Source organism: Salmo trutta, chromosome 38, assembly GCF_901001165.1.
Source record: "Salmo trutta chromosome 38, fSalTru1.1, whole genome shotgun sequence".
Lineage (NCBI taxonomy): Eukaryota > Metazoa > Chordata > Actinopteri > Salmoniformes > Salmonidae > Salmo > Salmo trutta.
Genome location: NC_042994.1, coordinates 10,987,718 through 11,015,400, shown reverse-complemented (window position 1 = coordinate 11,015,400; position 27,683 = coordinate 10,987,718). Strand labels below are relative to the sequence as shown.

Sequence of the window (27,683 nt, the reverse complement as noted above, 5' to 3'; positions counted from 1 at the left end):
TTTGTTGAATCAATTAGATCACGCCCATCTCATGCTTGTTTTAATAAAAAATAAAAGCTTAGACTGTTTAGGCAAGTCAGCTGGTTTTTTCCTTGATCAGCATTGTAGTAAACCCCCTGGTACTGAGGTTTGAGCCTGAAAATATAGCAGCTCAAGGTGGAGACACCCACAAAGGATGATAACATGATGAACCAATGTTGAGGTTAATCTAGGCAAAGACTGAATTAAATAAACACCAGGAATTGTAAAAAAATGGGGGGAATTTTATTCACTTAAAAACAAAACAGGCACAGTATCCGTCTGAGCAAACTCACACACACAGACAAAGTATTGACAATAATAACAGACCATATACAGTGTAAAGTCACAATATCAAGGACAATAGTGATGATAATCGGCAAGGCAAAAATGTTACGGCATAGAACAATTTGGTGGTAAGAGTTGTTACTGTGTTACAACAACAAAACACAGACAAGGGCTGAAGAACTACCAATTCGCAAGAAAAGTTAATCACCCTAGTCCTTTTACCAGCCGCTAAGAGGCTTGAATGAATGAATATGTGTTGAATTCTAAAGTGCATTCACTGACTGGCATTGAGCTAGGGTTAACTCAGTGTTTCCCCTCTCAATGACTCAAACTACACTCAGCGGCCAGTTTATTAGGTACCGTTCATGAATATTGTTCACTCCTACAGACAGTGAGTCAAGTGGCCGTGGCTTGCTATAAAAAGCAGGCAGACAGGCATCGAGGCATTCAGTTACCAGTCGATTGAACGTTAGAATGAGAAAAACGAGTGACCTATGCAACTTTGAGCGTGGTATGATCGTTGGTGCCAGGCGCGCTGGTTCCAGTATCTCAGAAACGGTCGGCCTCATGGGCTTTTCACGCACGACGTCCATTGCTCCATCCAGGCTGATGGCGGTGGTGTCATGGTATGGGTAAAGTTTTACTGGCGCACGTTGGGTCCCTTGACACCAATTGAGCAAAGTTTCCACGCCCCAAAGAATTCAGGCTGTTCTGGAAGCAAAGGGGGTCCGACCCGGTACTAGATGGATGTACCTAATAAACTGGCCACAGTGTATATTGAAGCTGTGTCCTTTTTCATGTGTGTGCGTAAAAAGCAAAAACAGTTGGCAAACAGTGATTGTAGTGATGGTATTGAGTGAGTAGCCCTGTGCAACTAGTGCACCAATATAGAATGAAGGATTTAAATCAGTTTCTCTCAGCCATCTCTGGTCCTAGAAGCTTCAATAGGGCTCTCTACAGGCTCTATACACTGAGTATTCCAAACATTAAGAACACCCTCCTAATATTGAGTTGCGCTCACTCAGTGTATATTTTGAATCTGGACAATACTTTTCAATATAAACACATCTCTTTAACACTGACATGTTCAAAAATAAAACCCATGACATGGCACACTGGACACTGTGGGTTAAAAAATATACACATGTATGGGTTTCCAAAAACAAACTACTCAAAATACTGAATACATAGGCCTATTCATTTACAAAACTAATAACAGAGACCATCCAGGACCATGGCTGTGCATCACTGATATGGATTCCTATATTTAGCTGGGTAGTGTACATTAGTGCACACCGTCGCAAAATGTTTTGCATTGAAAAACATCTTACGTTTCGTATAGGACAAGATCAGCTAGTCCCTCCAGTTTGCTTTCTTTTTGTGACTACTGAATCCGGCCCATGTAATACAGTGATGCTGAAGCTGCATGTTCATGATAGCGATGTTGACTATTGTCTCACAATGCTACAGCCCAAAGGGGGCCAGAGTTGCATTGTCTGGGTTCCAATGGCATTGACTAGAGACAATTATCCATCTATGACTCTGGGATTGACTATCATTACTGGTTAGATAAAGCATATCCGGTCTACAACACTGCAACCAGAATGGAATGCACTAGAAATGTTATCCCAGTTGAATTGGGTATAGAGAACACCTACTGTACACTATTTTAATATGGCTAAGTATGCCAATGCCAAGTTGCTAGTAGCTAATTGTGCAGTTGCAGTATAGAAAATATCAGCCTAGTGTTTTGCTAGAATGCACAGTAATATTGTCTTGATTGTCCAAGCTAGTAATAAATGTATTAGTCAGTCAGTCAATAAATATCGTATTTCCTTCAGTTAGTCGACAGGTCCCAATAATCACTGTGCTGATAATGTAGTCTGCCGGTCATTTGTAAATATGTTGCATGGTTATGGCACAGGGTTACTTTGTCCAGTCCACTACACTTTTAGCCAGCAGATAACCTCTTGCTGAGGTAACTAAATCAAAGCTGGGAGTGGGAGTGTTAGAGACACCTAGATGTTAGTCACAGTCATAGACAGTGGGTGACAGTCTGTCACTGGAGTGGTATCCAGAGGTAAACCACAGTAGTCAGTCAGAGGTTCTCCCCCATAAAAATATAATTAGATTATTCTCTATGGCCTCCCTAGTCTGAGAGGATCTCCCCCATAGAAATATAATTAACCAGATCCCTATGGTCTCCCCCATAGAAATAGATAGTTCTCTATGGTCTCCACACTCAGAGGGGGATCAGTTCAGTTCTCAGCAGTAAGGGGATGTCATTTAAGGTCAGGGTTGACAATGTAAGGACATACAAACATTCACTCTCTCATAAACATCAACATGTAAAACACACACACCTTTCACTCTTTCGTGCCACCAACACCCACCTCTTTTTCTTTCCCCAGCTAGTTGCAGTGATAAACAGTCCCTACACCTCCTCTCTCCCTCCTTCTCATACTCCTCGCTTTCTTCCCCTTCAAACTGCTGCTTTGTATAAAAACAAGTCCCCATGTCATTTTTCCTTTATCAGTTCCTCCCTGTCTCCTCTCCTCAGGACTTGAGTCCCATGCGGGCCATCAGCTGTTCGTAGACGGTCCAGGCCATGGCTGCCATCAGAGTCCTCCTCAGAGAGCGAGGCACAGCCCCACGGAAGAAACCCCTCAGACCATGCTCCTGAAGGAGAGAGAAGAGGAGAGTTCAATCACTGTTCAGTTGGTAAATACAGTAGTGTGTGCAAGAAGAGATGTTCAGTCGCTTTTGGAGGAACATTTACGTTCAATAAGAAGTGCTTAAAATCCATAGCTATATCTCATGGATTAAAATACCCTCAGAATGGGAAAAATTGGAAGACCAAGAATGGTACCTTACACACTGGAAATGAATCATGTACTGTATATTTTCATTAAGATTCAGTCCTCACCGTGAAGATGTAGCGAATGGCGTCCTTGGTTGTCCAGTGGGAGGGGCTGACCTGGATGTGAGTCTTGACCACGTCAGCTGGCTGGGTGACCACAGAGGCCAGGACTCCGGCCATCACCCCACAGCCAAAGTTCCCCAACGGGGCATAGGGCGACGAGCTCACCTCTGAGGGAAGAGACCGCACAGAGAATGTCAGACCTACCCAGGCACTAATAGAAAATACATGTCATTATTCTGGATTACTCTTCATTCAGTGCAAGCAATACCCCACATGGCATTTAATAGCTTTTTACACTAACAGACGCCAATGTAAAGAAATCTTGCTGAAGTAACACACTTGACTATTCAGTGTGTCGGTGTGACATTTTGTGGTCTCTCCCTCTTCCCCTCCTCTCACAAAGACAACTGTATCCTCAGGGCAGGCGAGTGTGTTTCTCTTACCCGGTGGCAGGGACCTCTTGGCCTGGCTGTAGAACATGACGTAGATGCCAGAGAAGGGGGCATCTCGGAGCAGTGTGGCCGTCAGCCCGGAGAACAGAGCCCTGGGCCCCTCCGTCTCACACACGCTCTTCAGAGCTCCCAGGACGCTCACATAGTTATACCGTCCACTCTACGCAACACACACAGTAATACACCCCATTATACACTACAACCACAGTAGATCACATAGTTATACCGTCCACTCTACGCAACACACACAGTAATACACCCCATTATACACTACAACCACAGTAGATCACGTAGTGGTACCGTCCACTCTGGAATACCTACAGATTACCATGAGGGCTGGGGTCGGTTCCATTTCAATTGACTGAATTGAAATGGAATTGACCCCAATACTGAATACAGCGGAGGCTGCTGAGGGGAGGACGGCTCATAATAACGACCGGAAATGGAGTCAATGGAATGGTATCAACCACATGGTTTTCATCTGTTTGATACCTTCCCATTCGCTCCATTCCGGCCATTATTATGAGCCCTCCTCCCTTCAGCAGCCTCCACTGGCTGAATACTAACTCAACAAACAACATTACACACAACAACTAGCAACATTTAAACACTAAGCCAGATAGATATCCACCACCACTGGAAACCAACGGAGCGCCATTAATAAACAGGTGACACATCGTAGTCATACAGATGAAGGAACTAGCAGGCGACATAGTTCCATTAAACATTTGTAGTCGTGACACATCCTCTATGCACAGCTAGATGCTCAGTCCTTATAAAACCAACACGACAGCATTTATTCAAATGCAGATAGAAGCGTTTAGTTCCCAAGGCAATCAGCTCTCCCGTCAGATAACCTTTCTCTCTCTCTCTCTCTCTCTCTCTGCTCCTTCTCTCCTCTCTTTTCCCTTTATCTCCCCCCTCTCTCTCTCTGCGTTAGCAGGCTGCTAATTCTACCATCATCCTCCCTCTAATGCTACCTTACATCTCCAGCCCACAGACACCAGAAATATCCCAGCCTCTGTTAGTGCTTGTTCTATGCTATTACTGATCCACCAACTCCTCCCCTTCCTCCTTTGTTTACTTCCTGACTTCATTCTTCCTTTCCTCTCACACACACACATTCTGATTCTGAACCATTCCTCATCTTAATTCATACACCCTTCCACCCCTTTTTCCCCATCCGTTCATGCTCATCTTCCTCCTAATCCATCCTAAACATACATGGCTGTAGCAACCCTCACCTCATCCTTGCTCCTCTCCCTCCACCTCCTCTCCATCCTATATCATTCAATTAAAGTCTTTTTCCATCCTCATATAGCTGTAAGAACCTCTCTCCCACTCAACAATGCCTTAATCCCAGCTCCTTCCCCTCCATCGCTCCATCTTTTATTTTAGTCCATCCCCATTCACAACACCGAGAAGAAGCTCTCACCTCGAAGCGTGTCTTGATGACGGTGACAGGCAGCATGCAGACCCCAGCCACGGCCCTGGCCCCGGCCCCCAGCAGCACAGCCTCCCCAGCGTTAGGGGCCCGGCCCTCCTGGAAGTAGTGCTGCTTCAGTGAGTAGAAGGTAGAGAAGTAGATCCCTACGCCTGGGATACAGCGCACAAACGACTGGGGAGAGAGAGAATGAGTGTGAGGGGAGAGAGAGTGTGGAGAGAGAGAGTGAGAGGGCGAGAGAGAGGTCAAGATTTAGATTGTAGCTGAATCCTTCTTGAAGGTAGAAACAATGGCGAAGTGGATAAAGATGTTGGAATTCAGATATGACATCCACTGATTTTTTAAACAATGGAGAACGACATGGTTCAACGGCAATAAATCAGCACTATCAACTTTTTGGGGTTTTCAAATTGCTGCCATCTTGGAGCTAGAATTGGAATCATGTACACAGTGCTAATGAGGACACGATAAAAGCGTCAAGGAGAGCAATGAACAATTCAGTGAAATGCGCAAACGAGGCATTTGTGATAAGTACATGGGGCCGCCATCTTTATGCACCTCTGCTATTGTTCACACAAAAGAAAACAGTTGTTAAAAAAAAAAGTCCTGTCGTTTTTGGAGAGCGACGTGATCTACTAAGAAAGTCTGGTTCTTAAAAAAAAGATTCACTAAACCAAAGTGATACACTAAGCTGGACTTCGTACACAGACTGTGTTAAAACAGGGAAAGTAAACCACAAGATGAACAGGGAAGCAAGACTGCTTCGATTAGACTCTCACCGGTGACACTCCCTTCCACAGGCCCAGGAAGCTCTCTGTCTGAACGACCTGGACAAGCACCGTCATCATCCCCACCTTAGGAGCTCTGAGACAGGAGATAAATACATGGTTAAACACACACACACACACACACTTCATTAAGTTAAGCGACTGGATACTTGAAAATAAGCAAAAGTCTACAAAGACAGATTCACCTGTGGATATGTTCCCAACACGTCTTCGGGGGTCAATTCTAGTGAGGAGTTGTTAGCATGGAAGTGTGTCTAATTAGTATATATGGGTCAAATGAGGGGATTCAAACTGTCTGACAGCTACTGAAGAGGGATTCTACACTGCAGTGTGTGTGTGTGTGTTTGTATCAGTGTTTATGCAAGTATACATGTACATGCAAGTATACATACCCCAAATTACCGACACGTCTAACGCATACCGAAGCAATTTTGCCAATATCTGTAATTTTCAAGGATTACACAATGTTCCTGTGTGCATTAAACAATTGCCTACGGAGCGGCACAGCATATAGGAAAGCAAAACGGCGTAGAGAAAAGCATCACGCTCCCGGAGCTCAACACTTTCATCTATGCCGTTTCATTCGAGCCAATCTGAGCCGTGTTCTATCCCAAGCTTCCAACACCAATTGTTGGGAGAACGGCCTCGTTCATTGGTGATGTTGCGAGTAGCCTTGTTCAAATGAACGGAGACAAACAAACTGCCGTCCCAGAAATCAAGAACAACCGCTGCCAAAGAAGGATGCTGTGTCAGTTGTTTGGGACTATTTTGGTTTTCAACCTAGTGACATTGAGCAGTGAGGCGATGTGCTTGAACTGTCGCACAACTACAGCAACCACGAGGTAACACCAAAAAACTGTTTCCACCATTTGAAACACAGGCAGGTAATACAGCATGACGAATGCATGGCGAAGAAGAATTAGGCAGAGGCCAACAAGCGTCATGACTAGGGCTTTCATGAAATGTTGTCAGCAGGTGATTATCATGCAAATGACTAACGGTAATTGACTGATAATTAACATAAACGTGTTTAGCATTTCTGGCTACCACACATAGCCTACAAGCCACTGATGCAGACCTTTGGAACATCTACATTTTAAAAATCCAATAAATCCATTTAATATTGCATTCAGCACTACAATCAATCCATTATTTATTTTAGGCAGGTCTAAAGAAACATGTGAAGAAAATGTAGCCTATTTAAGAAGAACAGAGTGACTTAAAGGGACAATGAAGCGCAGAGTACCAGCCATTAGCAGAAGTTAGCAAGTTTAGTAAGCTATCAGAGTGCAGAGCCTAGTTACCGTGACTCAACGGTCACGTGGAATTTGACAGCGGTCATGACTGCCGGTGTGTTGGTAATATGGTCACTGTAACAGCCCTAGTCATGACAAGAGCAGTGCCCAGGGACAACAACACGGAATCGTTTGCACACGCAACTTACTATGCAACACACTAACCGATGGAATGAAATGACAGATGGCATAACGTACCACATCGCAAAAGAAGATGGTTCACAATCTGGACAATAAATACAAAATGTACGAGAAATATCATGCCAAAATAGCATTGGAGCTGAAACCGGTGCAGTGCACTATTTCGCAACAATAACTGATACAGTTGAAGTCGGAAGTTCACATACACCTTAGCCAAATACATTTAAACTCAGTTTTTCACAATTCCTGATATTTAATCCTAGTAAAACATTCCCCGTCTTAGGTCAGTTCGGGTCACCACTTTATTTTAAGAATGTGAAATGTCACAATAATAGTAGAGAGCATGATTTATTCCAGCTTTCATTTCTTTCATCACATTCCCAGTGGGTCAAACGTTTTGGGTATCCTTCCACAAGCTTCCCACAATAAGTTGGGTGAATTTTGGCCCATTCCTCCTGATAGAGCTGGTGTAACTGAGTCAGGTTTGTAGGCCTTTTTGCTCGCACACACTTTTTCAGTTCTGCCCACAAATTTCTATAGGATTGAGGGCAGTGCTTTGTGATGGCCACTCCAATACCTTGACTTCGTTGTCCTTAAGCCAATTTGCCACAACTTTGGAAGTATGCTTGGGGTCATTGTCCATTTGGAAGACCCACTTGTGACCAAGCTTTAACTTCCTGACTGATGTCTTGAGATGTTGCTTCAATATATCCACATAATTTTCCTCCCTCATGATGCCATCTATTTTGTGAAGTGCACCAGTCCATCCTGCAGCAAAGCACCCCCACAACATGATGCTGCCACCCCCGTGCTTCACAGGTTGGGATGGTGTTCTTCGGCTTGCAAGCCTCTCCCTTTTTCCTCCAAACATAACAATGGTCATTATGGCCAAACAGTTCTATTGTTGCTTCATCAGACCAGAGGACATTTCTCCAAAAAGTACGATATTTTTCCCCATGTGCAGTTGGAAACCGTAGTCTGGCTTTTTTATGACGGTTTTGGAGCAGTGGCTTCTTCCTTGCTGAGCGGCCTTTCAGGTTGTCGATATAGGACTTGTTTTACTGTGGATATAGATACTTTTGTACCCGTTTCCTCTAGCATCTTCACAAGGTTCTTTGATGTTGTTCTGGGATTGATTTGCACTTTTTGCACCAAAGTACGTTCATCTGTAGGCAACAGAATGCGTCTCCTTCCTGAGCGGTATGACTGCTGCGTGGACCCATGGTGTTCATACTTGCGTACTATTGTTTGTACAGATGAACGTGGTACCTTCAGGCATTTGGAAATTGCTCCCAATGATGAACCAGACTTGTGGAGGTCTACAATTTTTTTTTCTGAGGTCTTGGCTGATTTCTTTTGATTTTTCCATGATGTCAAGCAAAGAGGCACTGAGTTTGAAGGTAGGCCTTGAAATGGATCCACAGGTACACCTCCAATTGACTCAAATGATGTCAAGTTTTAAATGACTCCAACCTAAGTGTATGTAAACTTCCAACTTCAACTGTATGTGATACAGTAGAACGGTGAAGCCCTACATGTCATTGAGACTGCACTACATTGAAGCTGCGCAGCGGGTGCTTGTAGACTGCCTATTTTGCAGTCTAAAAGTCCATTGGTTTTTGAGCAAATAACATGCTGCAATTACCAAACACCAATAGACTAATGGAGTTTTAAATACTATTACATATAAAATCAGTCTCATGTCTTTATAAGAAATAAATGCATAACTAAATGAATGTTTAAAACACAGGTCTCTTTCTGTAGCAGCGTTACGTCATCTTTTAAACGCTGGATCACCTGGTAACCAAATAACTTAATAATAATATATTATGGACATTTCTTTGACACAGTGTAAATAGGGTGCAAATGGAGAGCAACTGTGCACCTCCCCAAATAATCATTTAAATCGCCCAAACAAATGTGTCAATTTATTGGTGATATGGATTTTTGTCCGTATTGCCGAGCTCCACTACATACCCAGGCTTCATGTTGTTCTTCAGGGTCTGCAGACGCGTCTTGACCAGGTCCAGAGGCTGGAAGAGCAGCGTGGAGCAGGTGCCGCTCAGGGAGCCACACATGAAGGCCTTGAGAGCTGGATGTGCCTGGGGGGGGGGGGGGGGGGGGGGCCATGGAGAGAGAGCGAGATGGGAGGAGAGAAGAGGGTGAGAAAAAGAGGATGAGGGATAAGCACACTTCCACATGTCGGTTTATGTGTGACTGATGCTACATGCACGGGCATGCAGGAAGACAATACAGCTTACACCGCACATTCTGTTTGTGAAAACACAAACGATGCCCTAAAAGGCTACGCACAGTACGGAAACATGTTCATGATGTATGCACAAGTACACACAGTAACAACAAATTGCAACGACAGCCACAGAACACAGGCGAGCGCCCACACAACCAGTGGTGATGGAGATGCGTGCAGACAGTCGACACACAAACAGAGGAGCTGTCACGGCGAATCACATGGAGACTCAGCGTTATCATTATTCACAAGTCTGACGGACAAATTCGGGGGGGGGGGATGTACACAGACAAATGCTAAATATAGCTAGAGATGGTGGGATAAATGGGACACACACTGATAAATACCAACACACACACACACACAGGCGCACGTATGTACATACATACATACATACATACATACACCATTGCACTGCACACTCCCCTTACCCATCTGGATAAAAGGAATGCATATGTGAGGATGCTGTTCATGGACTACAGCTCATCCTCATACATACTATAGTGTCCGATAAGCTCATTACATAGCTCACAACCCTGGGTCTGAACTCCTTCCTATGCAACTGGGTCCTGGACTTCCTGAAGGGCCACCCCCAGGTGGTGAAGGTAGGTAGGCAACATTACGTGCTCGACAGTCTCAACACGGGGGCCCCACAAGGGTGCGTCCTCAGTCCCCTCCTGTCTTCCCTGTATACCCACAACTGCATGGCCTCACACAGTTCCAACTCCATCAAGTTCGCTGACGACGCGACAGCAGTAGGTCTGATTACCAACAACGATGACATGGCCTACAGGGAGAAGGTAGGCACTGACGGCGTGGTGCCAGGTAAGCAACCTCTCCCTCAACGTCAACAAAACAAAGGAGCTGATTGTGGACTTCAGGAGGAACCAGGCTGGACACAGCCTCATCAACGGGGCCACCGTGGAGACGGTCAATAACTTCAAATTCCTTGGTGTACAAATCACACGGCCACCGTGGTGAAGGCGGCACAACAACTTCAGGATTCTGAAGAAATTCGGCCTCTCCCAGAGGGCCCTCACAGTGTTCTACAGGAGCACCATCGAGAGCATACTGTCGGACTACATCACAGCCTGGTACGGCAACTCCACCTCCTCTGACCGTAATGCACTTCAGAGGGTGATACGTGCAGCCAAACGCACCACTGGGTGCACACGGTCTGCCCTCCAGGACATCTACAACACCAGGTGTTGCAGGAGGGCCAAGAAGATCATCGGGGACCTCAGCCACCCAAGCCACGACCTGTTCTCCCCACTTCCATGGGCAGTACAGAAGCATCATGGCGAAAACTGGAAGACTGGCCAATAGTTTCTACCTCCAGACCATCAGGCTGCTGAATAGCCACCACTAGTCAGCTACCTACTACCCCCTCCCCCCTGCTGCTCCCCCTATGGACAGCCCCCCCATCCCCTCAACTGACTTACTCTGCCCCCACCCCAATGACACTCATCACTGTTGCAGTTGTTAATATGTATATTCTTAATATTTCTATTGTTTTATTTAACACCCCCTCAGTCTTTAGTCAGCCTGCTACTCCACCTATGTTCACCCCCACCAACAGTCTTTATTCTGCCTGCTACTCCACCTATGTTCACCCCCACCAACAGTCTTTAGTCAGCCTGCTACTCCCCCTATGTTCACCCCCACCAACAGTCTTTATTCTGCCTGCTACTCCACCTATGTTCACCCCCACCCCCTCCAACAGTCTTTATTCTGCCTCAATGAACATGTATTCATTCGTCACTGCTACAGTTATGTATATAGTGCTATTTCTATTGTTGTTTTTTATTACCATTTTCATTGTTTTATTTAACTTAGTCCTGCAACAGATGTTCACTGTACCATCCAATTACACCTGCAACCCTGTACATGTGAATTTTAAACACTCAATCTGAAACACACATGGACACACAAACATATATACACACGCACACTCACAGATGACACACACACAAAGACAGATGCTGACAGGCGTATGATGCCGGATCTCAAATACTGTAATCATGGTGATTAACAATTGTTTTTTTTAAAGCATGTAGACACAAATACACAACAGCATAGCATGAAAACACATCCACACTGGCACTTGACAGTAACACACACACACCACTGGCTATCCTCCCTACCTTTCCCAAGATGCTTGAGGGTTTGCCTCCTTGAGAATCCTGTTTCTGTTGCATGTCTCCCTCTTTCACCTCTCTCTCTCTGTGCTGCTGCTACGAACAGCATATTACAAAATAAGCCATCTCTCGCTTCCCTCTCCCTCTCTCGATCTAACACACAATGGTTTTCTCCTGCTACCTCTCTTCTCACCCCCACCCCAGCTTCATCCACATGCTTCTATTGGTCTCACTCTCGTTGATTCGCACATACACACACATATACACAACAGAATTGCGCTGCTCTCTCTCCTCCCCTCTAAATCGCTCTCTGTCAAATTTTGTCTCTATGAAATGCGATGTATGAGTCATGCAGTGGCTGTGTCGCTGTGTGTGATTTAGACTGTGTGTGTCTGTCTTTCTGTGTGTGTGTGACACTAAATATGGGTCACTGAGAATTGGATGGTGGTTGGAGTCTGTTTATGCAAATTAATGTGTGACTTTCAGCCTGTGTGCACTACACTGTCTTCCCCAGGCCAGGATGACATAACCAATGTAAAATTAGTGTAGTAGAATACTACAATGTTTGCACAGAAAATACAACTTTGTCAGTCTATGGCAGCCTCCTTTACACCGACGTCACAGGCTTAGTCTCACAACCCATTATTCTCAACATTACAACAAAAATAGGTCCTATTTTTCTAAAGAATGCCATGGCAACAGACAACAATGACCAATGAGGGGCTGCCTGTAGAACATAAAAGGGTGTTGGGCCTCACCTCCATGCACTTTGGTAGATTTCAACTCCTTACTTCTGGAGAATATAGTCAAATCCTGCCCATGACCCCAGGTATTCAAACCAAATCTTTGCAGAAAACGAATTTACTTGAAAAACAGTGCAGATGCAAAGTTTGCTAACAGAATAACAGTTTGTGCCATCATTCTGTTACCAAACTTTGCATCTGCAATGTTCAAGTAAATGTGTTTGAGTAAAATGTTGTGGGAATTGTTAAAAGTAGTTCTTGTGTACTGAGATGTACAGTTTGTTTAACTTTGCAATCATTGGTTGACATACATTTTAAAGCTGCAATATGTAACTTTTTGGGTGAAGACCAAATTCACAGAAATTGATTTATAGATCTGTCATTCTCATTGAAAGCAAGTCTAAGAAGTAGATATGCTCTATGTGCCTTATTTCTATGCTTCCTGTTCCTAAATTTCGTTTTTTCTTCTTACTTTTGTACACCAACTACAAACATCAGATAAAATCTATATTTTTGGTTATGGAAAAAACATTTCACAGCGGTTTATATGGTAAAAAATAAAAATAAAATCTAAATAAAACGATTCCCTACACGTTTGTCATATAAACTGAAATTAGGCGAACTATTAGATTTTTAGCAACCAGGAAATGGCGGGACGTTTTCTGCATAGTTCGTCTTTAAAGTGCATATTCTGAGACTCGGTATCACTGTCTGTCAGGTTAGTTCGCTTGTATAGAAACAAAGACAATGCCCGTGGACTACATAGTGTTCATGTATACATACTTACCAGTGCCAACTCCATCGTTGATGCTGATGCAGTGGATGAATCCTGAAGAAGCGATCCGAGCGCCTCCTTCCCTTCACTTGCCGTCGTGTCGCTGTTTGTTTACAGCCCCAACTATAGTGAGAGGGTGAATAGCTATACCAATTACATACGCATGTTTTGCAAAGACTCGCTACAGCCATTAAACTATAAAAAGGGCTTACACCAGGTCCAACTGAATACAGAAGTTAGCTAACCTTACCTCTAACTATTGAAAAGGTGGTCAAATGACATACACACGGCACATAACATACCTTACCTGGCTTTGACGTTTGTTAGGGACCGATGACTTGATTCAGTTCAAAGACAGTCATTTTGCCGGTGACAGGCTACAAGAAACAAGTCAAGTCACCACACCAGCTAGCGAACTGTTAGCTGAACAAAAAGCTAGCTAACTTGTAAGCGCGAACCTTTTGAGTAATACTATAATGGTGTTTAGCTAAAAGAAATACTCCGTTTACTCGTTAGGTAGCTAGCAAACTGTCTCACCAAAATGAAGCTAGCTAGCTAGCTGTACTGACTTTGCTAATGTAATGCTAGCAAAAGTAGTTGGCTGGCTTTGTACTAAAACATTGACTGCTCACAGATACCAAATTGTAGCCATCTTCTAGCTAGTAAGATATAATTCACTAGATTTAACACGTAGACCACTATGCAGTTGTTGCCATGCACCTTGTTTCTCGTCGGCGTCGGGAAATGTCAAACCTGTAACGTTAGTGCGAGATGCGCCAAGCCCCTCCTCTCTACCCGGTACCAGTCGGGGCCAACTGGTTGTGAACCGGTTTCATCTCGCTTTCCACTGCAAAATGTACAGTGGGAGGGAAGCATAGGCAATATTTCTAGTTCTACTCTTTGAACCGTCTGGTGGTGTACTTGAGGACTGCACGTGTGTAAATACAGTAGCTAATTTGTGGTATCACACCATTGTTTTAACCTCCTGCTGTGTTCCGGTCGAATTGGACAGTTTTACACATTTTCTCTCTGAAAAATGTAGTTCATCATTTAATCTGATTGTCACAAGGTTCCATGACGTTGTCCGCACAGGGCATCTGAACACACAAAATACATTTAGATTATTTTCATAAAATGTTGGGTGTTTTATTTAACTTTTGTACAGTTGTGGTGTTCCCGGTCATTCGAAATGAATGGGTGAGACTACAATTAGTGTATAAAATTTAGTTCAGGCACATGCCCTTTCAGAGGGACACACTTCCTCTCCCAGACCCCCACATGCATGTGTGTTTGAGCACACACACACACACACACACACACAGCTCAACTCCCCTTCTTGGCAACCCCCACAGGAACCTTTCCCCAATAGAATCGTTCCCCCACGGGAACCACACCTGTCGGCATTCTATTCTCACAAACAATCGTAACATTGTTTCAATAATATATAACTTTTCTTGCAGCTCTGGTATATGAAGCTTTTTTGAGGCTTTGCTCACAATTCATTCTGTGGCAGCACAATGACCAAACAGTATACTCTATGTGAGGCTCTTGATCATGTCTTTGATCATGACTGATGAGGAGAGAGTCCTTGTTAAACTTTGACACAAAGTAGTCTGTGATAAATAGCACAATAGGTTTCATCTGAGTATTTGTTAGTCAAAATAATCCATACATTATGCTTTTACTCAAAAATTAGTTGTATGAGCTCAGGTCAGTGAGGCCTACAGGCCATAAATAGCAAATACAAGTTCAAAAGTTAGTGAACATTACAAGTTCATAAAAAGATCTATTAGGTAATATGTATTTATAATCCGCTATGATGGGGTGGTCATTTTGGACCGGGAACACAGAATTAACATTTAACAAACAGAAGGGTTAAAGGATCGTCCCCTTTTTTCCAAATCTTTGCCTAAAATGACATACCCAAATCTGCCTGTAGCAAGGATATGCATACATTTGATAGCATTTGAAATGAAACACTTAAGTTTGTGTAAATGTGTAATTAATGTAGGAGAATAACACAGATCTGATAAAAGATAAAGAAAAAAAATACATGTCCCCCCAATCATCTTTGAAATGCAAGAGAAAGGCAATAATGTACTATTCCAGGTTAGGTGCAATTTAGATTTTGGCCACTAGATGGCAGCAGTGTACACACATTTAACTGATTCAAAGAACCATTGCATTTGTTCAAAATGTATTAACCTCTACGCGATCGGTATTCTCCCTGTGGGACGGTTGAGCTAATGTGATTAGCAGGTTGTAAATAACAAGAACATTTCCCAGGACATAGACATCTGATATGGGCAGAAAGCTTAAATTCTTGTTAATAACTGCACTGTCCATTTTACAGTAGCTATTAGTGAAAGAATACCATGCAATTGTGAGTGCACGGTTATGAACTTGAAAATATATTAAACCAATTGGGCATATTTGGGCGGTCTTAACTGTTTATTCCGTTAGTGTGAATATCATAGTCGCTGCATCACAATATTAATTTCAGGGTTACAAATAGTCATTTCCATTTAAAATATAACTTTATTGAAACATGGCATCTGATAAAATACTCTGAAATAAGAGTCAATATACCCCTCAGTTAGAATTCATTAAACCTTGAGTGAAATTTTAGCAAAAGCAGCCATCCCCCACTATATCTTGCAGAATCTCTATAAGCGCTCAATTATAAAAAAAAATTGAAAGTGCGATAACAAATGAAAGTGACAGAGCTAGATTTAAAAAGAGTATCTAGTCTTAGATATGAAGAACTCACACCATGTAGTATTCACTGCCACCCATGTGCAAAGAACAGTGCCAGCTAACCCACCATTTTCCCCATTTAGCAGAGCACATGGAGCAACTCAAAGCAGTCAATTTCAAGACACCAATAACCATCAGAAAAGACCCCCACACACACACACACACACTTCAGCATAATACGATTTGCAAGTGTTAAGGTTGTAATTATTCTCAGTGAATGCACAAACTTTGTTCCAGTGTGACCGTTACATATAAAGTGCAGGCTCCATCTGTAGATGTAATATCTGTGTGCAAACCTCATGTCCTAATGTGATGCAAGTACTACAATATGTGGATTAATAGAGAAATATAGCTGTGCGTGCAGAAAGTGTTTTTTTTATACAGAAGTACATATTACAACACCAATAAACCATATTAAATTACTGCATTCATAAAGAAAATAAGTCCATATGTGCACAGCAAAAGATGGCAGAAACAGTATCATACAAGTTCCAGAGAGAGAGAAAACAAAAAATAGAAAAGCAGCGGATATTGTGGTGTATTCTAGCCACACCAACAATTTAAGCTGCTAAACCATGTCTGAATAATATACTTTGTATAATATTGAAAATGGCAGAGTACAAAAATGGATCTAGAATGTGAAATTTGGAAAGCTAGCCTCAAAAAAAAAAAAAAAAAAAAATCACATTCATGACAAAATATATAATTTGGCCACAGATTTGTTTTGCACACATGCACAAAATGCTTTGTACAGATTTCAAATGTGAATTAGTAAATCTAGGAGAACCATCTGAAATCTCCTATCTGAACAAAACAGATTTGTCATAAATGGACACTGAAGAGAATAGTATAAGTCTTGGTATACAATTATTTGTATGATAGCAAGCATGGCTGAGTGAGCAGTCAGCTATAGAATGCACTATTTAAATCTATGATAGATGTTGCATTTCAAGTATGGTCCCTGTAAAAGTTGGCTGCTCTCTCCGGTCACGTTCATCTCACTCAGGTATAGGCTTGGAAGCGTCGCTGGGCAGATCCATCTCCTCATCACTGTCCCCCATGTCTGTGCGATTCATGACGCGGCGCATGTTTAAAGGCAAGTCCCCACGCCTGCAAAGAGTAAATAAACCACTTCAGAGATATTTGGTAACAGGTTTTATGACTGCAATTGCTCTACACAATCCATTTCTAACTAAACCTTGTGCAACATTTCATTAATGAAAATACAGTGGAGGGACCAACACACCGGAGCTTGCTCTTCAGGGTGCTGACCTCTCGGGTCACGGCGTCCTGCGACTCAGTGGCATCCTCAAGCTCCCGCTGCAGCTTCCTGCGGTTGGCGTTGGCCCGTGTCACTTCCTCCTCTGCCTCCTCCAGCTGACGCTTTAGCTGACGTGTGCGGTTGTTCGCCTTGTCTGCCTGTGGAGTCAGGCAGAGGATGTTCGATCAGTGGCTGCAAATCTATGTATCCTTCATCTGTGGAGGCTATACAGTAACTGTGCAAGGTGGTTCAATGGCTGCATCTATACAGCATGTGGCTTCTGGTTGTTTTCCAGATATCAGCACAGATTCAGGACAGGTCTGCACAAATTATCTGGGGTATATTCATCGGTTTCCATTGGAAAATGTTTCGACTGTTGCGATAAACGATTTGTTACAAATCGTTTATTCCAAACAGAAAACATTTAACAAAAACTAGAGTTTACAGGACAAATACAGTTAGGTCCCTCTCCCTCTATTTCAGATTGGTTCCTACAGTAAACGTTTCTGTTGGAAAACAATCTGACTAATGAACACCCCAGACCTTTACAATAGATGGAGATTATACAATCTGCAGCCGTCATATCGCTTGTCTGGTTACATTGCACCTGGGACTACACACACACACACCACAGGAGGTTGGTAGCACCTTAAATCGGAGAGGACGGGCTCATAGTAATGGCTGAGGCAGAATGGTATCAAATACAAACATATGGCTTCCATGCCATTCGCTCCATTCTAGCAATTCAGCAGCCTCCACAGATATATACCCATGGTGCTACTGATATAGGGGTAATTGATCTAGTTCTATGCAGAGAGGACCCACCTCTGCTTTGTACTGCTCTGTGTTGCGTCTCTCGTCCTCCACCTGCAGCAGCACCTCCTTCAGCTTCTTCTCCGTGCGCCTGACCAGCCTGGACGATTGCTGACGCTCCCTTAGAACAGGAAAAAAAAAAGTCAAGACATTACTCATGTAAAAGGGACGTTTTCTCCTAACCTGCTTCTCAAAATGCATAGGAGGTCGAAGGGGAGGGACCTTGGATCCTCTCCTACAATACATTGAGAAGGAAGCAAGGAGAGAGGACGTGATGAATTGAGGAAAGACCGAGCCAATGGTTTTTCACTTACTTGGACTCCAAGTCCAGTTGCTCCTCCAGCTGCAGCATCTTGGCCTCCAGGGCAGCGATAGAGGCCTTGTACCTGGACTTCACGGTCTCCTCCATCTCCAGCAGCTTGAGCTTCAGCTCCTTGTTCTGCCGGTCCAGCTGGGCCTGGGTCCCCTCCAGGCGCTGGGCGGTACTGCGCTCCGCTGTCAACTCAGTGATCAGCTGGTCGGTCTAGGGCGGAGAGTGTGGAGGTATGGAAAACACTATGTATTGAGATGAACTGGACAATGTAGTGGCCGGCCCATAACTTTAAACATGGTGCATTTGTCTCAATTGAGTCATTCTCTTACAAATAGAGCTCTAATGATTCAGGTTGAAACACTACATAAACAGACCAATTATTCTTCAACCAGAATCCCTCTTCTCCCTTTATCTCCTTGTGACTAACCCAGATAAATTGAAATACTTTCTGGGTGCAGCTCCTCAGCTTTGCGATCAGTTCATTACCTGCAGTGTGTTTCTCCTCAAGCGGTCGTTGACCATCTCTGTGTTCAACTGCTCCTCCTCCAATTCCTCCTCTAGCTTAGCGATACGAGTATCCAGCCTCCTCTTCTCATCCACCGTCAGGGAACTGAGGGGGAAGAGAGATACATTTTGGTTGGGAGGAAGAACACCATCACAGAAATGGCAGACTCCATGCAAATTAATGCAATTTCAGGTGTGTGAGCCGTACTTCTTAGCGTTGTAGCTGTTGAGCTCGTCCTGCAGTTCATCCCTCTCTGTCTGGGCCTGTTTCTTGACTCGCTCAGCAGACGCCAACTCCTATGGAAGATTGAGAGGAGTTTGTCATGAGGAGCATAAGAACACGGACAGTGGGGGTGGAGACAGCGAGCGAAAGACCTGCAGACGGGCATACCTCCTGGAGATGGATGGTGTCAGCCTCCATTGTCTTGACCTTCTTTTCATTCTCCTTGGCCATGTTGAGGGCCTCGTCCCTGGACAGACGCAGATCCTCCAGCTCCCTCATCTGATCTTTCAACAGGGCCTGTATAGGAGGAGAACCACAAAGGACTGAGTCAAGTACCACACCAGACTGTAGGGCTTGGTATCGCGCTACCGAAAGACTGCACACTGCCTAATTTTATAGTGAGCTGTGAACTAAGTTTGTGTCTGTGTAAACCTTCCAGCAGCTGTTAAACATGTCTTCAGCTCACTTTTGGTGCACAGAGAAGGTTACAGTGTGTGTGAGATCAAGCCATTCTCAAAACCAGAAGTTAAAACCAAATTCACTGCTCTGCACTCAGGTAATTACTTCCTGCCAAAAGTCTGACTTGGTTTGTACAAGGGACCAGCTGTGACCCCTCTGGTTCTAAACTGAGACCAACTCCATTAACTAGGCCTATGTCACAAGCGCCATCTGATATGCACGCGCCGATGAGAGACTTGGAGCAACCACCACCAGGGACAAGTGAACATTAACCAACTACAGAAAACTCAATAGGAACAACCCCGTTCCCCAACACCTCTTTGCTCAGCCCGGAGTGCTCACTGGAGGGAAACCGCTAGCCATATCCTCACATTCCTCCACCTTAACAGGAGACGCATTAGGCCTCCATGCGACAGGAACGGTCAACTGCTCCTCAACAGGAAGTGACAAAACTGGTGGATCTGGCTCTTCCAAACTCTATTTTTCAATCTCCCGATTCTCCTCAAAAAACAGCAGCGTCACCCCGCAAAACCCAGATCAGGTCTTCCAGCGGATTCTCACTAGCATCACGACTGGGAACAGTCTCCTTCACAGTTTAGTGAGAAAAATTGTCAGCTAAATCTGACACCTAACCAAGCTCACGGTCAACCTGCTGAGGAACCACAAGCTTAAAGACACATCAACCTGCAGAAGGCATCATATCTCTGCCCAGGTGGTCTCAGCTAGAGACAACAACCACTCCCTGGGAACCACCATCTAGTTCAGCAAATAATGTTCCCTCCAGGGTCCACCCACAAATCTTCCTCCCTATTGTTTTTTCATCAGCACTCTTCTGAACATGTGTAACTTTACTAACTGGGCATACCTCAAAACTCTCCATGAGAAACGCCGCTCGGGCTGCGTTCAGTACGAAACAAAGTAGAATGTCAATTAAACAAAGTGCTGTTCTGAATGACCAGTTGACAAAGTGGGTTAGGTTGTGGAACACTAAGCATGGCCGCTGCCCTTTAAATACATCATTCATCACGCCACACCCACCAACAGTCCTCACTATCTGGGATCCTTGGGACGTCCCCCATTTGAAGTGGAAAAATATTATGGTTAAAGTAGGGGTTAAGGTTTGAGTTAAGGGATGTCCCAAGGATCCCAAAAAGCACTGACCATTCAAAGTAACCTCTACCTTGTTCAACTCCTCTGCCATTCCAACCTCCAGCATTTCTGCCACTGAAATAACTGATCCCTTGTTAGCTTGAGGAAAACCCCACCATCCTCTACACAACACTGCTGGCTCAAATGCCCCTATAGTTAAAATCAGTATGCCAAAGAGAACCAATAAATCAACTGACAAGTCAGTTAGCCACTAGCTCACCGCTAACCAAACACATGCACATGCTCCAAGCCTCGGAGATAACCGCTACCAACCTATAAGTTATCCACTAGCCTAGCGCTAACACATCCTCAGACTCCCAACTGAGAAACCTAATCCTGCAAAACAAATACCAAAAAATAAAATTCTTTACTGTAGATAAGGAATACCAGCTGCAAACAATGTACTAACATTGTGACCACCTCCAAACATTTGACCACCAAAACCCATCAGCTGAAACTCACTAACACTGCTCAAAACCTCTCCTAGCATACTATAGACAAACATCTACATTGCTACCCATAGACTTCATCATTGCGCTAATGCTAGTTAGCATTCGCTCACAAAACTACATTGACAGCACACAGAGACAAACAAAATGGTATCCGTGGTAAGCAGGTTATTTGTTCAGATGGTGACAAAACACACAAAGGCATACCCAGACTAAAGAAAAAAGGAAAGGCCTCGTGGCCACCAAACAAAACCAGCAGCCTCAAGCTACGCCAGCTGGGACACTGACTATCACCTTCAAAGGCTTGGCTCAGCATCTCGACCCGGTTGCTGCTGCCACCTGGGGATGGAGTGTATCATGGTAGTGTGTTTGTCTATGTCCTAACACTACCTTTCACCCCCATAACATAACTAACGCAATGCACAAAACCTATTATTTGGCAGGGAATACTTTTTGTAGATCATTGATTCTATACCTCAATTTGCACAAGCTGATCCTCTAACAGACTTGGAAGTTGTAGCAAAAAAAAAAAAAAAGTCAATTAAAAGGGGAGAGTCAAAGAAACCAACCATGGAAGTATAATGTAGGAATTTCAGGGGGTAGCCCCGACCGAGACTCAGGTCTAGCAATTGGCAAGCCAACATCTTTTAATTGATTGGAAACGGCTTGTGTCAATTACAAACATTTCCTACATGCAGCAACACTAGCGGACAATCCTGGAAATACCAGTAAAACAGATTGCCTCAAAACTCACTGCCCTCCTGTGTGCGTCCCTCTATATTACCTGCAGTTTCTTCAGCTGTTTGAGGCCCTCGTCACGGCCCTTGTTGGCCATGCTGATGCCTGCTTCCAGTTCTCCCAGGTCCACCTCCAGCTTCTTCTTAGCAGCCATGGCCAGGGATTTCTGCCGCCGCTCATCCTCCAGCTCAGTCTCCATCTCACGCACCTGGGGATCACACAGAGCCAAGGTTGTATTTAGTAGGTTCAATTTTTTTTTTTTTTTTTAAATGAGCATTTCTTATTGGATAAGTAGTCCCTTCCGGGTTCAGACTGTTTTCTTCCAACTGGTATGTAGTGAACACAACCCAGTACCTGTTTGACCAGCTGCTTCCTCCTCTCTTCACCCTGCTCGTCTCTGGCCTGCAGGTCCCTGTCGGACTGAGCCTTCATGGCTTGCATGTTGACCTCCAGACGCAGCTTGGCGTCCTCCGTGGTCTGCAGCTCGTCCTCCAGTTCCTCCAGTTGCACGCGCATCTCCTCCAGCTGTTGATCCATGGCACGCTTCGCTTTCTCCAGCTCATGGACCTGCACCAAGAGACAAAAAGGATGAATGAGGGAGTTTGGGAGGGATGGTGCAATCACATTTTGCAGCATTTGGAAAAGTCCCAAACTATCCTCAAGTCTTTCCTCACATCCTCCCGATTTGCCACCTTAGCAAAACACATTGGAGAAGGTCAGACTGGACTTGCATTTTTAGGAGTCTAGAAGATAGGACGCAATGAATTGAGAACTTGATTCACCCACCATCAATAATTCCACTATCCTTCTAGAGAGTTCTACAACATCATCTGTGATCGGACTTACACTTTTACCGACATCGTCCTTCGATGAGACCAGGTTCTCCATCTCTGCCTTGAGGACCTTGTTGGCCCGGTCCAGTTCATCCTTCAGGTCCTTAATGGCCTCCAGCTCGCGGGTCAGAGTCAAGGCCCGCGTTTCCTTCTCCCTGGCCTCGGCCTCAGCCCGGTCCCTCTCCTCAGCATTCCGGCTGGAGATGGTCTTCTCCTCAGTCAGCATCTGTTATAGGGACAGGCGAGAAGGTATTTCAGTAAGACAGTTTGAACATGAAATGATTGATCAATACATCATGATGCATAGATCATTCATTACAGGTTTGTTTTATGAATCGCTTGTCATGGGCCAGTGATTCAATCTAGCAAATAAGTCTCTAAAAACAGGGTTATCTAGTCCTTGAGGGCTGCAGTGGTTCCAGTCTTTGGCCATCCAGGACCGGAGGTGCTCACTGCCCACCTCTGCAATAGAACCTCTATGCCATCGTCACCCATCAACTCATTCACCTGGTCGAACTTCTTCTGCTTCTTCTCCAGGTTGGACACCGTCTGCCTGAGGTTGTCCTGGTCCACCATCATGTCATCTAGTTCCTGCTGCAGACGGGTCTTGGTCTTGTCCAGTTTGTCGTAGGTCGATGCCTTCTCCTCCAGCTGTTGGACCACAGCCTCCAGCTCCCGCTGCATACGTTTCTTGTTCTCCTCCGCCCCCTCCAGGGACTGGGTCTCCAGCTCCATCTTCTTCTTCATCTCCGTCAGCTGAGGATAAGAGAAGTTTGGTAGAGAGGTAAAAGGGGAGAGGAGAGGAAGATTCACATGACATGTAGCGCTGATTGGTCAAGCTCAAGCCGTGTCAAAATGTAAAATACATGACATGCCTCAGACTTCATGGTCTATGTCCTAGCGTACAAGGTGGCATAATTCAAAAATCGGGATTTTATTGAAAAAAAAAAAAATCAAAAGATTTCTGTAAGCATTCAGAGAGGTGGTGTAACACATGCACGATAGGGGAAACAAAACTGGATAGTATTATGGAGGTAGAGGGACAGGAATGTGCTAGCAACCTGCGCTTGGAGGGTGTAGAGCTGCTTCTCTGTGTTCTTCTTGCCCTGCTCCTCTTCCTCCAGCGTCTCCCTCAGGTTGTTCTGTTCGTCCTCCATCTGACGCAGACGAGTGGAGAACGAGAGCTTCTGACGAGTTTCCTCCTGGAGCAGCGCCTAGAAAAGAGGACAAAAGGAGGGAAAGAAAAGTTGTGTGTGTGTGTGTGTGTGTGTAAGGCCATTTCTAAACAGCACAACATGGGTGTGTGATACCTTACCTGTACATCCTGCAGTTGAGACTCCACAGTGGAACGGTCTTTAGTTGCCTTGACGGACTTGCCCTCAACCACACTCAACACGCTGTTGACGTTGTCCAGCTCAGACTAGACAAGACAAAGGAATTAACATTTTTAGTCATTTAGCAGACGCTCTTATGCAGAGCGACTTACAGTAGTGAATGCATACATTTCATGCATTTTTTCTGTACTGGCCCCCCGTGGGAATCGAACCCACAACCCTGGCGTTGCACACACCATGCTGGCGTTGCAAACACCATGCTTCATCAACTGAGCCACAGGGAATCCATTATCCCCCCCCGTTTTTACACTGCTGCTACTCACCGTTTATCTATGCAGTCCCTTCACCCCTACCTACATGTACAAATTACCTCGACTAACCTGTAGCCCTGCACATCGACTCGGTACCCCCTGTATATAGCCTCTTGTTATTTTATTGTGTACTTTAATTTATTTTGTAAATATTTTCTTAACAATGCAGTTAAAGAAATGGAGTTAAGGGCTCGTAAGTAAGCATTTCACTCTAAGGTCTACACCTGTTGTAGTCGGTGCATGTGACAAATAAAGTTGTATAACATTCATCTATCCATCCACCAACCCAACATAATAATACTTTGAAATCCCCCAAAGTGTTCTGGATCCCCATTCATCCACCCTCTTACCATCAGCTACAGCCAAGCATCCAACATCCAGGCCACACCCACCTGCATCTTGGCCACCTTGTCAGCCAGCTCCTTCCTTTGCATCTCGCTCTCAGTGTGTTTGATCTGCAGTTCCTGGAACTGGGTCTCGGCCTTCTTCCTGCGCTGCTCCGACTCACTCTTCCCCTGGGCCAGGGTCTTCAGCTCGATGGCCAGCTCACTATGTTCGCTTTCCATAGCCTGCTTGGCTTTCTCCACCGACGCCTTGTTCTGAACGAGCAGACACATGGGCAGGAGGTTACGTCAGCCGTTCTCTACCGAAATACTATAATGTACAGTATGTTTTACTTCTGAGAAAGTTAATGTTGTAGTGTTGGTTATATGAATTCATGCAGATGAAGACTTCAATATGAAATACAAACTACTACAGTAAAATGTTGAATGTTACGGGCTGACCGGTCAACCGTCAGGCAATATAAAATTAAAATAAAGATTCCACCATTCACACGGTCATATTAGAGAACCATATGCCCCCCCCCCCCCCCCTCCCAAAAAAACAGAAATTCCCACATATGAACAGTATAATGCAGTTTAAGTGAGCTCTCACCCTCTTGGCCTGCTCCAGCTGTTCGTTGAGCTCGTCGAAGGCCTGGTTGTGTTTGTGCCTCATGTCGGCCACCTGCTGCTCGTGTACCTTGGCCTCATCCTCCAAAGCCTTTTTGAGCTGGGTCACCTCAGTCTCACGCTTGGTTCTGAACAGGATGGAGGAGAAAGAGGGGAATATCACCATAGGTCTTCTCAACGGGTAATTGTCTATTACTAAAACTTAACATTTACACATTGCAAACCACCATCTTGCTGTCCTTCACCTCCAACTTTGTGTATGTATATATGCACACACCCAGTACCTGAGCTCTTGCTGTGTTGCAGTAGAGTCCAGTGTGTCCTCCAGCTCAGTCTTCAGAGCCTCCAGCTCCTCTCCCAGGTCCCTGCGGTGTTTCTCAGCCTTGGCCCTCGCAGCCCTCTCCAGCTCCAGGTCCTCCTGCAGCTCAGAAAGCTGGGCCTCCAGCTCCCGGATCTTCTTCTGGGCTGTGTTCTTGGCCGCGGCCTCCTCCTCTATCCTGGAGGGTGGTGGGGAGTGAAGGGGGTTAGAGTGGAAAGCATTGAAATTAAAGCCATACAAGACTATTTTGTAGACTTTGGTTTTACTGTATGGGCTTAATGAGATCCTAACAAACAGCAGATCAAACTCTCAATGGAAAGTAAAATAACATCTCCTTCAGGCCAAACAAATGTGGGCCGCGAGCCAATTTAATGTGGCCTGTGTTTATCTTCATAAATGCAGCCTATAATGCGTCACTTCAAAAAATGTCAAAAATACTTTTGATACACAATCAGAAATAGAATTTAGACCCTTTGTCCAGTCAGGCGTTTCCCTTCCCTCACCTGGCCAGAGCAGCCATTAGCTCCTCCTCCTTCTTGGCCAGCTGGGCTCGGAGCTCGGCTATCTGGGCCTGCAGGTCAGCCATCTGGTCATTCAGCTCCGTGGAGTCTCCCTCCAGCTTCCTGCGGTTCTTTTCCAGCTCTTGACGACTCTTCTCCTCCTTCCTCAGCCGGTCTGGTGAAGAAGAGGGAAACCAGGGTTGTGTCTCAATACTTTAAAGTGGTCTCAGATCACCCTCACCGGCGCTTTTCAGATCAGTACAGACGAAGGATAAGAGACAAGGGAAAAGTGGTTCACCTCAAACATAGAATCTATGTCATTGTAGGTCTATGGTCCACCTACCCTCCAGGTCAGTGATCATGGCCTCGTGCTTGTTCTTGAGTTTCTGCAGGCTCTTGGACTTCTCCTCCTCCTCAGTCAGGTTGGTGGTGAACTCTGAGACACGTTCCTCCAACAGCTTCTTCTCCTGCAAACAAATAACCCCACACACGGTCACACAACAACCTCAGGTTATACAATGTCTGAACCATAAGAGCACGACCGGATATTACATTCATAGATAACACCTAGTCCCTGAATGCCTAACAGTAATTTACTCTTAATAAAAGTTGGTCCATGATTACTTGCTTTATTGCTGGAATGAATTACTGCCCAATTGATTATTTTATTCTTCCAGCCATCTGAAAAAAACATGTCAACGCATCAACTTGTACTACAAACCTTAATGAGTTTGTTGTTCTGGTCATCCAGCACCATGACATTCTCCTCTATCTTCTTCAGCTTGGCATCTGTGGTCATCTTCTCCAGCTGCAGCTTCTGCCTGGCTGCCTCCTCCTCATCCAGCTGCTGCTCCAGGTCCTACAGACAGAGGGAGAGAGATGGAATGTTTTCATTCAGATGTTTTCACCTCAATTCCTGCCATCACTCCCTTCCTCTCCAAGTTCATTAAAAAGTGCCACAGCCTTTGAGGGTGAAATGGAAGGGAAAATTAAAATTGACAATTTGCGAATGCAATTTAATAGGGGAAATGAAAAGGTAATTTCTTACTATTTACATGTGACTGACAGGTTTGGACCACAAGGCTTAATTAACAAGGAAAAGTTAGAGTTCACCATAAATAATTAAAAAAAAAAAAAAAAAAATCTACCGTGATGTTGGTCTGCATCTTCTTCCGCTCGGTCTGTAGCTGGGTGACCCTCTCCTCTTCCTCCTCCACTCTGGACTCCAGGTCGTGAAGGATCTCCTCCAGCTCCTGCTTCCTGGTGGCCAGCTTGGAGCGCATCTCCTCTGCCTCGGCACACAGCTCTGTCTCCGCCTGCAGCTGCTCCTGCAGGGCTAGCTTCTCTGCATTCAGCTGGTGGGGGGGGGGGGCATGTGTTATAAACAGGGCAATGATGTAAGGCTGACATGCTGGTTGGTTTATGATACTATGGTGTTAAACTGGTATGGAAGTTACTCACTCCATCCACCAACAATTTATAAGACAGTAGGGGTGAGTTCCTGGACAGAT

At 44.7% G+C, this 27,683-nt stretch overlaps 2 protein-coding genes across 7 annotated transcripts in view; both read right to left on the bottom strand.

The window, feature by feature from the left end:
• Positions 1-242: 242 nt before the first annotated feature.
• On the bottom strand, positions 243-14,142 carry LOC115178525 (mitochondrial glycine transporter B). Of its 5 annotated transcripts, none has more exons than XM_029739772.1 (9): positions 13,977-14,142; positions 13,559-13,633; positions 13,269-13,379; positions 9,327-9,451; positions 5,905-5,989; positions 5,117-5,299; positions 3,673-3,841; positions 3,233-3,396; positions 2,863-2,985 (listed from the first exon to the last, which is right to left on the bottom strand). In XM_029739772.1, exons 3-9 carry the CDS (start codon positions 13,281-13,283, stop codon positions 2,863-2,865), a joined length of 864 nt encoding a protein of 287 aa, XP_029595632.1. In that variant the 5' UTR covers positions 13,284-13,379; positions 13,559-13,633; positions 13,977-14,142. The 5 variants fall into 5 exon arrangements, with proteins under 5 accessions (XP_029595628.1, XP_029595632.1, XP_029595630.1 ...); XM_029739770.1 differs by having other exon boundaries at positions 13,564-13,633; XM_029739771.1 differs by having other exon boundaries at positions 13,559-14,142.
• Positions 14,143-15,688: 1,546 nt separating this feature from the next.
• The window catches only part of LOC115178519 (myosin-9), a 30,117-nt gene continuing 18,122 nt past the window's right edge, over positions 15,689-27,683 (bottom strand). For both annotated transcript variants that reach the window (XM_029739748.1, XM_029739749.1), the window contains 20 exons: positions 27,321-27,527; positions 26,894-27,031; positions 26,516-26,639; positions 26,176-26,347; positions 25,638-25,850; positions 25,337-25,481; positions 24,793-24,999; positions 24,071-24,175; positions 23,817-23,969; positions 23,263-23,511; positions 22,769-22,981; positions 22,277-22,489; positions 21,969-22,130; positions 19,296-19,424; positions 19,113-19,201; positions 18,887-19,010; positions 18,402-18,610; positions 18,100-18,208; positions 17,260-17,432; positions 15,689-17,123 (listed from right to left, as the gene is read on the bottom strand). In XM_029739748.1, the coding sequence (XP_029595608.1) occupies positions 17,012-17,123; positions 17,260-17,432; positions 18,100-18,208; positions 18,402-18,610; positions 18,887-19,010; positions 19,113-19,201; positions 19,296-19,424; positions 21,969-22,130; positions 22,277-22,489; positions 22,769-22,981; positions 23,263-23,511; positions 23,817-23,969; positions 24,071-24,175; positions 24,793-24,999; positions 25,337-25,481; positions 25,638-25,850; positions 26,176-26,347; positions 26,516-26,639; positions 26,894-27,031; positions 27,321-27,527 (3,246 nt within the window). In that variant the 3' untranslated portion in view covers positions 15,689-17,011. The remainder of the gene's footprint in view (positions 17,124-17,259; positions 17,433-18,099; positions 18,209-18,401; positions 18,611-18,886; positions 19,011-19,112; positions 19,202-19,295; positions 19,425-21,968; positions 22,131-22,276; positions 22,490-22,768; positions 22,982-23,262; positions 23,512-23,816; positions 23,970-24,070; positions 24,176-24,792; positions 25,000-25,336; positions 25,482-25,637; positions 25,851-26,175; positions 26,348-26,515; positions 26,640-26,893; positions 27,032-27,320; positions 27,528-27,683) is intronic.

Excerpts from the sequence above, each read along its gene's own strand:
- LOC115178525 (XM_029739768.1), bottom strand. The coding sequence starts at position 11,798 with ATGCAACAGAAACAGGATTCTCAAGGAGGCAAACCCTCAAGCATCTTG. Across the intron at positions 9,452-11,744 it reads CCTCAAGCATCTTGGGAAAG|GCACATCCAGCTCTCAAGGC; the intron begins GTAGGGAGGATA and ends CCCCCCCCCCAG. Across the intron at positions 5,300-5,904 it reads TGTGGAAGGGAGTGTCACCG|TCGTTTGTGCGCTGTATCCC; the intron begins GTGAGAGTCTAA and ends CTCTCTCCCCAG.